At 39.8% G+C, this 13,064-nt stretch overlaps 1 protein-coding gene across 10 annotated transcripts in view; it reads left to right on the forward strand.

Annotated features, from left to right (window-relative positions):
• The window catches only part of Nf1 (neurofibromin 1), a 232,041-nt gene that overhangs the window by 99,956 nt on the left and 119,021 nt on the right, over positions 1-13,064 (forward strand). For all 10 annotated transcript variants that reach the window (XM_040749259.1, XM_040749252.1, XM_040749251.1 and 7 more), the window contains 4 exons: positions 548-729; positions 1,233-1,444; positions 6,723-6,884; positions 7,016-7,119. In XM_040749259.1, coding sequence (XP_040605193.1) covers positions 548-729; positions 1,233-1,444; positions 6,723-6,884; positions 7,016-7,119 — 660 coding nt within the window. The remainder of the gene's footprint in view (positions 1-547; positions 730-1,232; positions 1,445-6,722; positions 6,885-7,015; positions 7,120-13,064) is intronic.

Below are 13,064 nucleotides of genomic sequence, written 5' to 3' on the forward strand. Positions count from 1 at the left end.
CTGTTTTTTAAAGAAAATATGAGATCATTAAATTTTTCCTTGTAACAAATCTAGTTTGCTTCAGTAAGTCATTTAAAACGACAATGTATAAGCCAGGTATGGTGGCACACGCCTTTAATCCCAGTGCCTGGGAGACAGGGGCTGGCAGATCTCTGAGTTTGAGGCCAGCCTGGTCTACAGAGTGAGTTCCAGAATAGCCAGGGCTACAGAAAAACCCTGCATCAAAAAGGGGCGAGGGAAGGGGGGCGCGACAATGTCTAAACTGTCTGGATCATGAATTTTATATGCTAAATATTAAAAATTACACATTTGCCAGGAAACCTTGCACATCTTCCATGGCTATGTCTTGAAATGAATACTGTATTTTGTCAAGAGAAAATATTCTCACAACAACTTAATAATGAACTACATTAACTTCTTAACCCAAGAGTAGAAAAGCATAAATTCATCTGTACACATAGTGTCACATATGATCACTCAGATTGTATGTTTAGCTTTCTGGTTGTTGGGGCCTTCTCTGTGTAAAGGTCAGTCTTTGTATTTCCAGGTACTTCACACTATTTATGAACCTTTTGAATGACTGTAGTGAAGTTGAAGATGAAAATGCACAAACAGGTGGCAGAAAACGTGGCATGTCTCGGAGGCTGGCATCCTTGAGGCACTGTACAGTGCTTGCAATGTCAAACTTACTCAATGCTAATGTGGACAGTGGACTCATGCACTCCATAGGTGAGATCAAATGAAAACTACACATAAAACTGTCCCAGCATGGTGGTGTGCGCCTTTAATCTCGTCAACCAGGAGCAAGAAACAGGAGGATTTCTATGAGTTCAAGGCCTACCTGGTCTACACAGTGAGTTCCAGGCCAGCCAAAACCTTCGCCGTGACCCTGTCTCTAAACAAACAAAAATAAAAACATTCAAAACCCTAGAGGGCTGGGCTGGAGAGTTGACCCAGTCGTTAAGAGCACTGACTGTTCTTTCAGAGGACCTTGGGTTAATTCCCAGTACCGACGTGGTGGCTCACAATCACCTGTAACTCCAGTCCCAGGGAATATGACTGTGCCTCCTGGCCTCTGTGATAACCAGGCTTATATGTAGTGCCCCGTCATATATGCATGCAAAACAAATACATAAAATAATAAATTAAACCCAGAGTTGACATTGCTTGCAAAACAAAAATTGCTTCAGTCAGGCTCTGGTAGTAAATTTGCATCTGTTTGTCTATGTCAGGCTTAGGTTATCACAAGGATCTCCAGACAAGAGCTACGTTTATGGAAGTTCTGACAAAAATCCTTCAACAAGGAACAGAATTTGACACACTTGCTGAAACGGTGTTGGCTGATCGGTTTGAGAGACTCGTGGAACTGGTCACAATGATGGGAGACCAAGGAGAGCTCCCTATAGCTATGGCTCTGGCCAATGTGGTCCCTTGTTCTCAGTGGGTAAGTTTGTTGAGAAAGTAGGGAAGTGGAATGCCTGGAGTATAGCCCAAGTTTCAAAATAGGTTTGTTCATAAATGTTTATTAGGTGAATTGATAAGATGTAAGAACTAGAAAAAAAAAGTATGCAATTTATAGCTGAGAATGCAGATTAGTTAGTAGAATGCTTTCTCTAGCACCACAGAAAATCAGTCATGGTTGTGAATGCCTATAATTTCAGCACTTGGAGGCTAGGAGCAAGATCAGAAGTTCAAGGTCCTCCTTGGTTAGATAGTGAGTTTGAGGCCAGCTTGAGCATTACAAGACTGTCTCAAAAAAGAAAAGTGGGCCAACTTGAGCCATTAAACTTTCTTTTTTCTTTCTTTTCTTAAAAATTATTTTTTAAAGATTTATTTATTTATTACATACACAGTGTTCTGCCTACATGCCAGAAGAGAGCACCAGATTGAATTATAGATGGTTGTGAGCCACCATGTGGTTGTTGGGAATTGAACTCAGGACCCCTCGAAGAGCAGTCAGTGCTCTTAACCTCTGAGCCATCTCTCCAGCTCCAAACTTTGTTTTTTTCGCATATTTTGTTTTCATCTATAGGGAAGTGATTGGTACACCTGGCCCATGACTAGTATTTTCTTTCTTTCCATCCCAATGAAAAAGTTCATTTGATTATTAATATAAAGAAAATGTAAAACCACTGGTGTGATCTCATGTCTTTGTATATTAATTAGTAACCTAACTTTAGCTGTTAGTAATACTAACTTTGTAATCCGTGATTTATGCTTGTTTACTACGTCTACCTTGGAGTATTACATGTTCGTTTGCATTTGAAGTTGCACTGGATGTGGTGGCACACACTTGTAATCCTTGCACTTGGGAAGTGGAATATAAGGAGTAAAGAATCAAAGGTCATCCTTGGTTAGATAAAAAGTTTCAGGCCAGCTTGGGCTGTATAAGATCATCTCAAAACAAGATGGACCAATAAAATACATAGACAAATGGTTATTTGGCCTTCTAAATTTATTTTGTTTTCTGTGGATTGATTCCAGGGCCTCATACATGTTAGGCAAGTGCCTTATTACTGAGCTGCACCCTCTGCCCATAAAACTACAATATTCTTGATAATACATGCTAAAACTTTGAGAAAGTTGGTTCCTTTCCATTTTTAAAAGTCATTGTGTATCCCTGTATTGTTTCTTATCTCAGCATTGGGGAGGCAAAAGCAGGTAGATCTCTGGTTTACTTGGCAAGTTTCAGGCCAGCTGGAGATACATAGTGAGGCCCCTCTCTCTTTTTAAAGCCATGTGGTTTATTTTACCAAAAAAAAAAAAAAGGCTTTAATAAGAGTAACTTCTAAATACTAAGGTATTCTTAGTTTTTGCTTAAAAGCTGTGATGGGAGAGTAAGGACCTGGTAAGAGGACTCAGCAGTTAAGGCCATTTGGTTTCCAGTTCTTACATTGTCACTCCAGACTTACAACTCCAGTCCCAGGAGATTGGGTCCCCTCTTCTGGCCTCCTTAGGTAAAACAACAGCTCACCTAAAATTCAGAAAAAAAAACAAGAAAACCTGCCGATAGGAGGGTCTGGAGAGAGGTTTTGGTCGTAAAGAATGCTTGCTGCTGCGTAAAAGGACCAGAGTTCAGATCCCAGTACTCCATCAGACAACTAATAAACACAGACTTACTAACTCCAAGAGATCTGATGACCTTTCCCGACTGCATGGACACCCTAGCACAGGTGTGCCCATGTATACATAAATTGAAAATATACATTTAAAAGCACCTAAATGTTAAAAACAAGCTGTAAGATTATGTTTCTTATATCTGAAATGAAACTCACATTCTTTTCTCTGGCTTATGATCCTACACCTAATCTGGGCCTGCCTTGTCTCTGCCTCTATCTAATGCTGTCCTTCTCTAGTCTCTCCACTTTATGGTCCTCAGGTGTGCTAACTCTGTTTCCACCCTAAGGCTCACTTGTTGTTGCTGCTGCTGCTGCTGCTACTGCTTTCTAAGATGCGCTTCTGATTGTTTTGTTTTGATTTGGGTTGGTCTTAACATGAGCTCTATCTTCTTATCAGATTTTTTTTTTTCAAAGATGGAAGAGGTCCTCACTTTGTGGCTCTGAAACTCACTTGTCTGCTTCTGTCTGCCAAATGCTGGGATTACAGGCATGTAGCTTCACGTGTAGTTTATTTATAAATGCAATTTTATACCCTTTGGTTAGTAACACTCCTAAATTAACATTTTCAAGCCTAAAAGTTTTTCACAAATCTTCAATTGCTTCATAAATCTTCTGATTGTTTTTTTTTTTTTAGTGTTTACCAGTAATTTAAAAAATTTAGTAGTCTTCTTAACAAAGAATCCAGCTCTGGTGATGTAGCCTAGGGGTAGAGTTCTTGTCTAGCATGTCAGAGACCCTATTCTTGATCCCTAGCACAAGAAAACAAAAAGTTGATTTGAGTCAAAGAAGCTTAAATTCATTTTATTTTCCTTTTAAAAACTTTTTTTTAAGACTTACGTATATGAGTGCTCTATCTGCATGCACAACTTTATGCTAGAAAAGGGTATCAGATTCCACTAGAGATGGCTGTGAGATGGGAATTGAACTCACTACCTCTGGAAGAGCAGCTTGTGCTCTTAACCACTGAGCCATCTCTCCAGCCCCCTCATTTTATTTTCTTACTGTAAATATTTCTGAGCTTTATATTAAATGACTTAAAATACTTTTTATTTACTTACTTTTTGGAGATAGGATTTTTCTGTGTGGCCCTGGTTGGCCTGGATTTCACTGTGTAGAACCAGGATATAGCCTCAAATACACAAAGATCTTCTGCTTCCTCATTGCAGGGATTAAAGGCGTGCACCACCATACCTGGCCTCAGTTACTTGAAATGGTTTTTGAGATTTTATTTATTTTTATTTTATATGTGTAGGTGTTTTACCAACATGTATATTTGTGCACCATGTGTGTACAGTGCCCAAAGAGACTAGAAGAGACTGTTGGATTCCTTGAAACTTGAGTTAAAATGGTTATAAGTTGCATGTGGGTGCTGGGAATTGAACCTGGGTTTTCTGGAAGAGCAGCCAGTGCTCTCAACTGCTGATCCATCTCTCCAGCCCTTTAAATTACTTGTGTTGTTTGACAATTTCATACATATGAACAATCTCTTGATCATATACACCAGTGGTTCTTAACCTTCCTGATGTTGCAGTTCTTTAACACAGCTCCTCATGTTGTGAGTACCCCAACCATAACATTATTTTTTGTTGCTCCTTCATAACTGTAATTTTGCTTCTTTTATGAATCAACTTGTAAATATTTGGTATTCAACCCATGTGAAAAAGTTGTTTGACTCAGCCAAAGGGGTGAAGCCCCACAGATTGAGAACCTGATGTATATACCCTTGGCTCCCAACTCCCACTTCTTTTCTCCTTCCTTCCTTCCTTCCTTCCTTCCTTCCTTCCTTCCTTCCTTCCTTCCTTCCTTCCTTCCTTCCTTCCTTCCTTCCTTCCTTCCTTCCTTCCTTTCTAAGACAAGATATCAATATGGCTTAGAACTCTTTTAAAAAACAACTCAGGAGCTGGCTGTTGGTGGTGCATGCCTTTAATCCCAGCACTTAGGAGGCAGAGGTAGGCAGATCTCTGAGTTTGAGGCCAGCCTGGTCTATAGAGCAAGTTCCAGGACAGGCTCCAAAACAACACAGCCCTGTCTCAAAAAAAACAAAACAAAACAAAAAAATAATAATATAAAAAAAACAACTCAGGGCCATCCATAGTAGTAAGCTCTTCTGAGGAAGTGTGGGTACCTTCTAACAATGGTTTTATTGGTTTTGTTTTGTTTTGTTTTGCTTGGGACTTTTAGTAGCCTGGTCTCAGGTGTATATAATCTTCCTGGGTACTGTGATTACAAGTGTGTTTTAGCACATTTGTTAGAACCATATTTAAAGGTAAGCAAAAATAAATTATTAAAAATAATTTGATTGTGTAAATAAATGTTTTAAAATTCAGTTGTTTAGAATTTTCAGGCTTTAGGAGAAGAGATGAGACTAGAAAGACATTTCACATAGGGGCCTAAAAGCAGCAGCAGCTGCTATTTTTCCTTTCTATTGTGCTGGAATTGAAACCAATACCTTGTGATGCCAGGCAAGCCTTTTACCACCAAGCTGTATCCTAAGCCAAACAACTTCGGATTAGTCCCTAAATTCTTGTCCTTTTTACTTCACTTCATAATGGAGGGCAGGGTTTTTGTATTATGTCAAAGATAGATTGTATAACTGTAGGGAATAAAGCAGATGCTTAGTCTTCATAATTCTTCTGCTTCTGGGGTATTTGTGGTTAGGATTATTCAACCTTTCCCTTATTCCGATGTCTCCTTCTTTTAACCCTGGAACCAGGCCAAAATGAAGAAGGGCTCTGAACTATGATGGCCTTTATTACTGTTTGGAGGTTGAAGGTTCTTTTTATTATAGCTACCACTATCTCTCTGTCTCCTCTGGCTTAATAGTGAAATGCAAGTTTATCATTTGTATAAAACACTGTCTTAGGGTTTCTAGGTTGCAACAAAACACCATGACCAAAAGGCAAGTTGGGGAGGAAAGGATTTACTTGGCTTACATTTCTACATTGCTGTTCATCACTGAAGTCAGGAAAGGAACTCAGACAGGGAAGGATCCTGGAGGCAGGAGCTGTTGCAGAGGCCCTGGAGGGGAGCTGCTTACTGACTTGTTTCCCATGGTTTGCTCAGCCTGCTTTCTTATAGAAAGCATTAATAATAGAAAGGTTAACCTCAATCCTAACTCTCTAGTTGTGTGTAAATCTGACAGAATTTTGGGATTTGAATACCTACCTGAGGCCTCCCCCTGCCCTGCCCTGCCCCCTTTTGACTTTTAAACAATCTTCTAATGTTTACATTTTTGTCACTTTTCTGCCTTGGCCATAATGTATTTAATCAGTTCTAAGAAAACAGTCTGTTCAACTCATCCAAACATCAAAGTGAATTCTTATTTTCATGATATAATTTGAACCAAATCCTGAAGTCTTTGCTTCTGGTAAAGCCTCAGTCTCTCTTCCTTCACCTTGGTGTTAACAGCTATTATAAACAGGTTTCAAAAGTAACCTATCATAGACAAACGCAAATCTTGGGAATAATTAGTTATCATTTACCTTGATTTAATGGGTGATTGTGAACTTTAGATTTGCCTCTTTTCTAACCTTTTTAAAAATTTAAATCTACCTAAGACAAAAGTAAAATTGTTCACACAAACACAAATTTGTTTGTTACCAGGATGAGCTGGCTCGTGTTCTGGTTACTCTGTTTGATTCTCGGCACTTACTCTACCAGCTGCTTTGGAACATGTTTTCTAAGGAAGTAGAATTGGCAGACTCCATGCAGACTCTTTTCCGAGGCAACAGCTTGGCCAGTAAGATAATGACATTCTGCTTTAAGGTTTGTATCATTTATTTTATGTATATTGTACACTAGGTTTGTTGAGAAGAAATTATTTACAGAATGTATTAGGTTGGTTACCTTTTTAATGCAGTATGTATGGATCTGTGCCTAACTGTGCATTTCTTTAGGTTTATGGTGCTACTTACCTACAAAAGCTCTTGGATCCTTTATTACGTATTGTGATCACATCCTCAGATTGGCAACATGTTAGCTTTGAAGTGGATCCTACCAGGTTTGTTATCTTGTCACAATTGCTCCCTCCCTGCTCCCAGGTACTACATGAGGCCTCCTTTATGTTCCTGTCTGTTATGATATAACTGGAGGTGGGACCTTTGGTGGATCCCATGGTGGGTGTGCAACAAACAGCGGGTGAGAAACAGACAGAGACCTACAGACAAAACTTATGTGGAAAGTTTATTGGGGGAAGGGAAGGGAGAGAGAAAGAAGAGAAAAGGAAGGAGGGAGGGGGAAGGAGGAGACAGAGATGGAAAACTGCCTCCTCAGAGAGAAAGAGAGAGGAAGTGGGTGGAGTTTGCCTTTTAAAGGGACCTTTGCACCTATGTACAGAGCCAGAGTACTGCTTGCCATGCACAGAGGTGGCACACTTTGCCAGGTCCCCAAGGGGCAGGCCAGGGTTGCCTGAATTACAGCATTTCTCCCTTCCTTTTCTTTTCTTTTTTCTTTTTTCTTTTTTTTTTTAATTAAAAAGGTGAGGAATTAGGTGTGGCAGGTTAGGGAATGAGGGCATTGGGTTCACAAAACTGCTTCCTGTTGACTTGGGGGTGTCAACCATCTTTGGGGTTCCTGAGTAAGTTGGGGTACTGCCACATACTGGGGTAGGTGGCTATTTCATTGATGTCCAGGCTCTGAGGAACTCTTTGGTGCCTCTTGGACCTGGCAAGATGTTGGCAGAGCATAGGACAAGATTAAGTTTAGGAAAAAGTTTTTTTCTTAGGTCTTGGTAATTAAGGGGGTGGGTGTCAGGACCTGGGAAAAGTGGGGAGGCTTGAGCTGCTTAGGGCCTGGTAATTGAGGGAGGAACGCATCTGACCTGTTGGTGGCGAATCCTTCAAGTCTACTCCTTGGAACTTATAAGAATTCGGTGAGTTTGTGAAAAGACAAATTTTAGACACATTATTATTTCCACTGTTTGTAATCAGTACTGAAATTTACATTGTAGAAATGGCAGTATACTAATGTCAGAAATGATTTTGACTGAAACTATTAATATTCTTCCTTCCATCTGGAAAACTCTGACAGATGTTTTTAGCACAATGAAAAGTACCTTGGAAGTCTATAATTAGAAAAATGACCAAAAGGAGTTTAAAATCTTGAGCTTGCAGTTATGATCATATAGTGGTATAGTATGGTGTTTAGTACTATTGTCAGTGTTGGATTAATAGCTTATCAGAACTTTATTAATTAATGTTAAGACTATGAACTTTTTTGGAGTATTAATATAACGTAGCATAATGTGAGAGAGAGAGGGAGGGAGGGAGAGAGAGAGAGAGAGAGAAATCTACAACATATTTCATTCTTTTAAACATCTCATCACTTTTTCTTTGTCAACACTTAAGCCTTTCCATCCTCAGACCTTCATAACTTGTATTCACACACCTTAGTTCACCTTCTTAGACCCTGAAACATTCTTAAATCCTCACATCTTAAACTTTCATGTCTTTACATAAACTTTATACCTTAAAACACCTTCTTAAACCCTAAAACATTCTTTGATCCTCACATCTTAAGCTTTCCTATCTTTACTTAGATAAACCTTAAAGCATCTGTTCCTTCCTGAATTATGTTTTATGAGTTTATCCCCTTTCTGAGTCTGGTACTGAGAAGGCAGCTGAAGCCTTGGCTGCTGCTTGGACAGCACTGGAGCCATGTGACTGGCTACTTTTAAACTGGCAAATGCTTTTGCTCTGCTCCATCTTGTGCCAGTCCAAGAATTTCATCTCTAGTGGCACAATATGAATGCTCCTGGCTGTACCTCTTAATCATGTCCTCAGTCTGAAAACCAACAAAATAGGATCTCTGTCCTATTCCATTCTTCCTAGCTATGGTATCCAGGTGGCTTAAGCTTGCTTTGAGCACTGTTAATTTTTTCAAAGTAAATACCTTGGGACCCCATGGGACACCCAGCTAAGAGCATGGAGGGAGCTAAGAGAGGGGTGGGAACTCGTTATGTGATAGATTGCCTGCCTGCTCCCAAGATCCAACTGTGAAATAGATCTTTATAACCTTAACTTTTATAATTACATAGAATATACTTTAGACTAGAGTTAAATCACATATACAGAATGTTGTAATAGATGTAACCATATATTAAACAGGAGTTGAGTAACAAGCAAGCAGGGCATTTAAAGAAATTGTAGACGGACGTGCTCAGTTCTTTGGAGCAAAGAAAAGCTGATTTGTTGATGATCGAGCAGGTGAGTGGGGTCCCTGCCTGAAGTGTTTTTTTTTTTTTGTTTTTTTTCCGACTCTGTCAAAAAGTATGCCACTGGGCAAACATGCCACACACAACAGAATTAGGGTAAGAGGAACCACAGACAAAGACATAAGTAAAAGGCAAGACAAGGCAAAGAGCACCCTTAGTAAAGATGACAACTAGCTCATCTGACTTTTCTGTCTTGCCCTTAGCTAAGATGGTGGTGAAATATCTCTTTTAACCTCAGACAGAATGGTGGTGGTCACATGTTTGCCCTTAGTATATATGGCGGAGAGGTACTCTGGCCTGCCCATGTGTTATAAGCAGTGACTTGTTTTAGATCTAACAGAGGATTGAGGTCACAAGGCAAACCACCATTCCAAAACTAACTAGAAACAGGTAAATACAGGGTGTCAGAGCTTACCATAGCAAGAACTGCTGGAGCCAGTAACTAGTAGGGATACTTAAACTGTATTTGATGAGTTGCTAGAGGTGGAGTATGGACTGTCTTAAGAATTAGAACTTCTGGGATCCAATATGAAGGGGCTACTGTAGAGTGTAATTTTCCCCACAAGTCGCCTGGGCCCTGCCGCACTGTCTAAACCCCCAAATAACACACAGGGCACTATAATTTATTAATTATAAAGCTATTGGCCATTTGTTTGGTTTCTTACTGACTAGCTCTGACTTAAGTATTTAACCCATAATTGTTAATATAAGTATTTCTCTTACCAGAGAAAAGGGTCCGAACCTCTTACTCCTCTGGTGGCCTACATGGTGTCTGTCTCTGCCTCTCTTTACCAGAATCCTCCTTGACTCCTAGTCCCACCTATCTTGCTTCCCTATTAGCCAACAGTGCTTTATTCAACAACCAATAAGAGAGACAGATTTACAGAATGACATCTCCCATCAGGCTGCCATACTTTTGTGAGTTTTGCCTTCAAAAGCCTTGGTGAGTTTTCAAGAAGGTGAGAGAAAAATCCTTTTGTGCTTTGGGCCAGAAAAAGAGTCATTTGAAAATATGCTCATTGGATTTTGTTCTCCCCAACCAAAGTGTACCTCAAGGGAAACACCACTCTTTCCCAGTCTTATCTGACCTGGAGGATGGGCACTTAGTATTTTTAACCCTACACTCCACTCACAGCCTTTCTGTCTCACATATGGAGAAAGATTTGGACAAAGCTAGATCCTTTTAAAGGTTGCATTCCAGGAACTTTGGCCCAGCATACAGCAGAGGCATAATCAGTTCATATAGCAATGGCTTCCACATTACCTATATTACATCCACTGGACTCTAGTATATCAACAGTGAATTATAGCCACACACAGAATCTAGTTTAGAAATTTCCAGGGAAACCTGAAAACAAGGACACTAGAAGAATGGATAGCCATAGTTCCAGCAAACATTCAAGGTAACTAACTCCCAGGCCTTATACTGAAGGCATATTCACCTCAGTTTTGTTTCTCAGTTACCGCAAACTCTCAACAGAAAAACTACAAGGCATACCAAGAGAGGACAGATTTTTTCTGGAGAGACAAAGCAGGCATCGGAACCAGACTTGGATGTGATGGGAATTTTGGAATTTTTACATTGACTATTTAAAATAACTATGCTTATTATGCTGAGAGCCCCACTGGGGGGAAATGTGAACAACATAAAAGAACCAGTGACTAGTATAAGCAGAGAGCAGGAAAGCTAACAAGGAATACAAAAACAATGCTAGAAAAACAGTGTAGCAGAAGAAGAATGACTATAATGGACTAATAAGTAGACGCAATAGAGGAGAGGGCCCATGAGCTGAAGACGCTCCAAACTGAGATGAAATGAAAACACACCTTCCCAAAGTGATAGAGACGGTGAAAGAGGAACTCAGAAACTTACAGCATTAAGTACGCATCAGAAGAGGAAAAAGATCTAAAATTGATATCATAAACTCCCACTTTAAGAAATTAGAGGGGAAGGAAGAGTAAGAGATAACTCAGGCAGTAAGGGTTTCTAATGCAGGTATGATAACTTGAATTTGTGCCTTAGAATCCATGTGAAAATGGGTGGTACCTATTGGTTGCTTCTTTCCTTTAGAAGCTTGCACGGTACCTTCTGGTACCATGAAATCTAGTCCTTTAGTAGTGAGTTTTAGAAAGAATAGTTGTCCACTTTATTCTTATTTGAAGATTTCATAAATGATTTAGCTGTATTTCATCATTCCCACTTCCCCCTCCAGCTCTTCCTGTGTTCCCCCAACTACTTCCTCTTGCATTCAGGATACCTTCTAGAATTATTTTTGCTCTGTGTGTGTGTGTGTGTGTGTGTGTGTGTGTGTGTGTGTGTGTGTGTGTGTGTGTGCGCGTGCGTGCGTGCACACGTGTTTATATACACACAAGCTACTGAATTCAGTTAAGTCACGCTTATTTACATGTGTTTAGGGCTGACCACTTAGGATTGGGTCTCATTTTTAAAATAACAGTTATCAGGGGGAAGAAAATCTGGTTCTTCCCACTTCAGCAGCTTTTGATTGTAGCTCTTGGGTGGGGCCCTCGTTAAAATGTTCCTCTATTCACATAGGAATGTCTGCTGGTGTGGTCTTTGCAGGTCTTGTGCAGGCAGCCTGGGAGTTGAGGGGAGCAACTTCCCTGTCCTGTCAAAAAGATACTATCCTATAGTAGTTGACCATGTCCTCAGGGTTTTTACAGTCTTTCCTTGATGTTCCCTGAGCCTTAGGTGTAGGGTTGTGTTATAGATGTCCCATTTGGGGCTAAGCAGTCCACATTCACTTACTTAATCTTAGTCTGCGTTTTAACCAATGTGGGTCTCTAATAACCTTAAAAACTGCAGTTCTGGTTCCTGCTTACTGAGTCATCAGGTGAGCACCCCAAAGTTAAAAAGTCTGCAAAAGGTACAACTTTTTGAACATATGATTGGCACTCAAAACATTTCAGACTTTATAACACATAGATTTGTGATTGTTTAGCTGGTAAAGTTTATAGAGATTCTTAAGCACTTCGGTGGTGGCGTACACTTTGAATCTCAGCACTTGGGAGGGGCAGATGTAGGTGGATCTCTGTGAGTTCGAGACCAGCCTGGTCTACAGATCGAGTTCCGGGACAGGCTCCAAAGACACAGAGAAACCCTGTCTCGAAAAATCCAGGAAAAAAAATTGTTAAGCACTGTTGTGGAGATGTTACTGAAAGTTGAATTTACATATGTTTAGCTACCAAGAGATGCCAATGTTTGTTAATTGCCCTAGTGGAACCCTTGTGTATGCACAATAATGTTTACTAAAGTAGTATCTGTAAAAGTGAACAGAAAAAAGTTTTAGACAGTCTTCATGTAGCCCAGGCTAGCCTCAGCCTCCTATGTAGTTGAAGCTGGCCTTGTACTCCTTTTGCCTCCACTTTCCAAGTGCTGGCATTATAGGCATGAGCCACCATACCCAGCAAAAGTCAAGATTTTAAAAATATTCACTAGAAAAGCAGATAAATTACTTATACAATACAGTATATTTTTATGCTCAAAATGAATGTTCGTACATATAGATGATCTCACAAACCTAATATAAATGGAAAGATGAAAGTTACATTTTATCATTATTAGTGAATATTAAAAAAAAGTCACTGTTTATAGGTATGTATTGCCCAGAAGGCAGAGGCAGGTGTATTCTATGAGTTCAAAACTACACTGGTCTGCATATGAAGTTCTAGGTCAGCTAGGGCTACACAGTAAGATCCTGTCTCCAAAATAAAAC

This window comes from Mesocricetus auratus, unplaced genomic scaffold, assembly GCF_017639785.1.
Source record: "Mesocricetus auratus isolate SY011 unplaced genomic scaffold, BCM_Maur_2.0 Super-Scaffold_100007, whole genome shotgun sequence".
Lineage (NCBI taxonomy): Eukaryota > Metazoa > Chordata > Mammalia > Rodentia > Cricetidae > Mesocricetus > Mesocricetus auratus.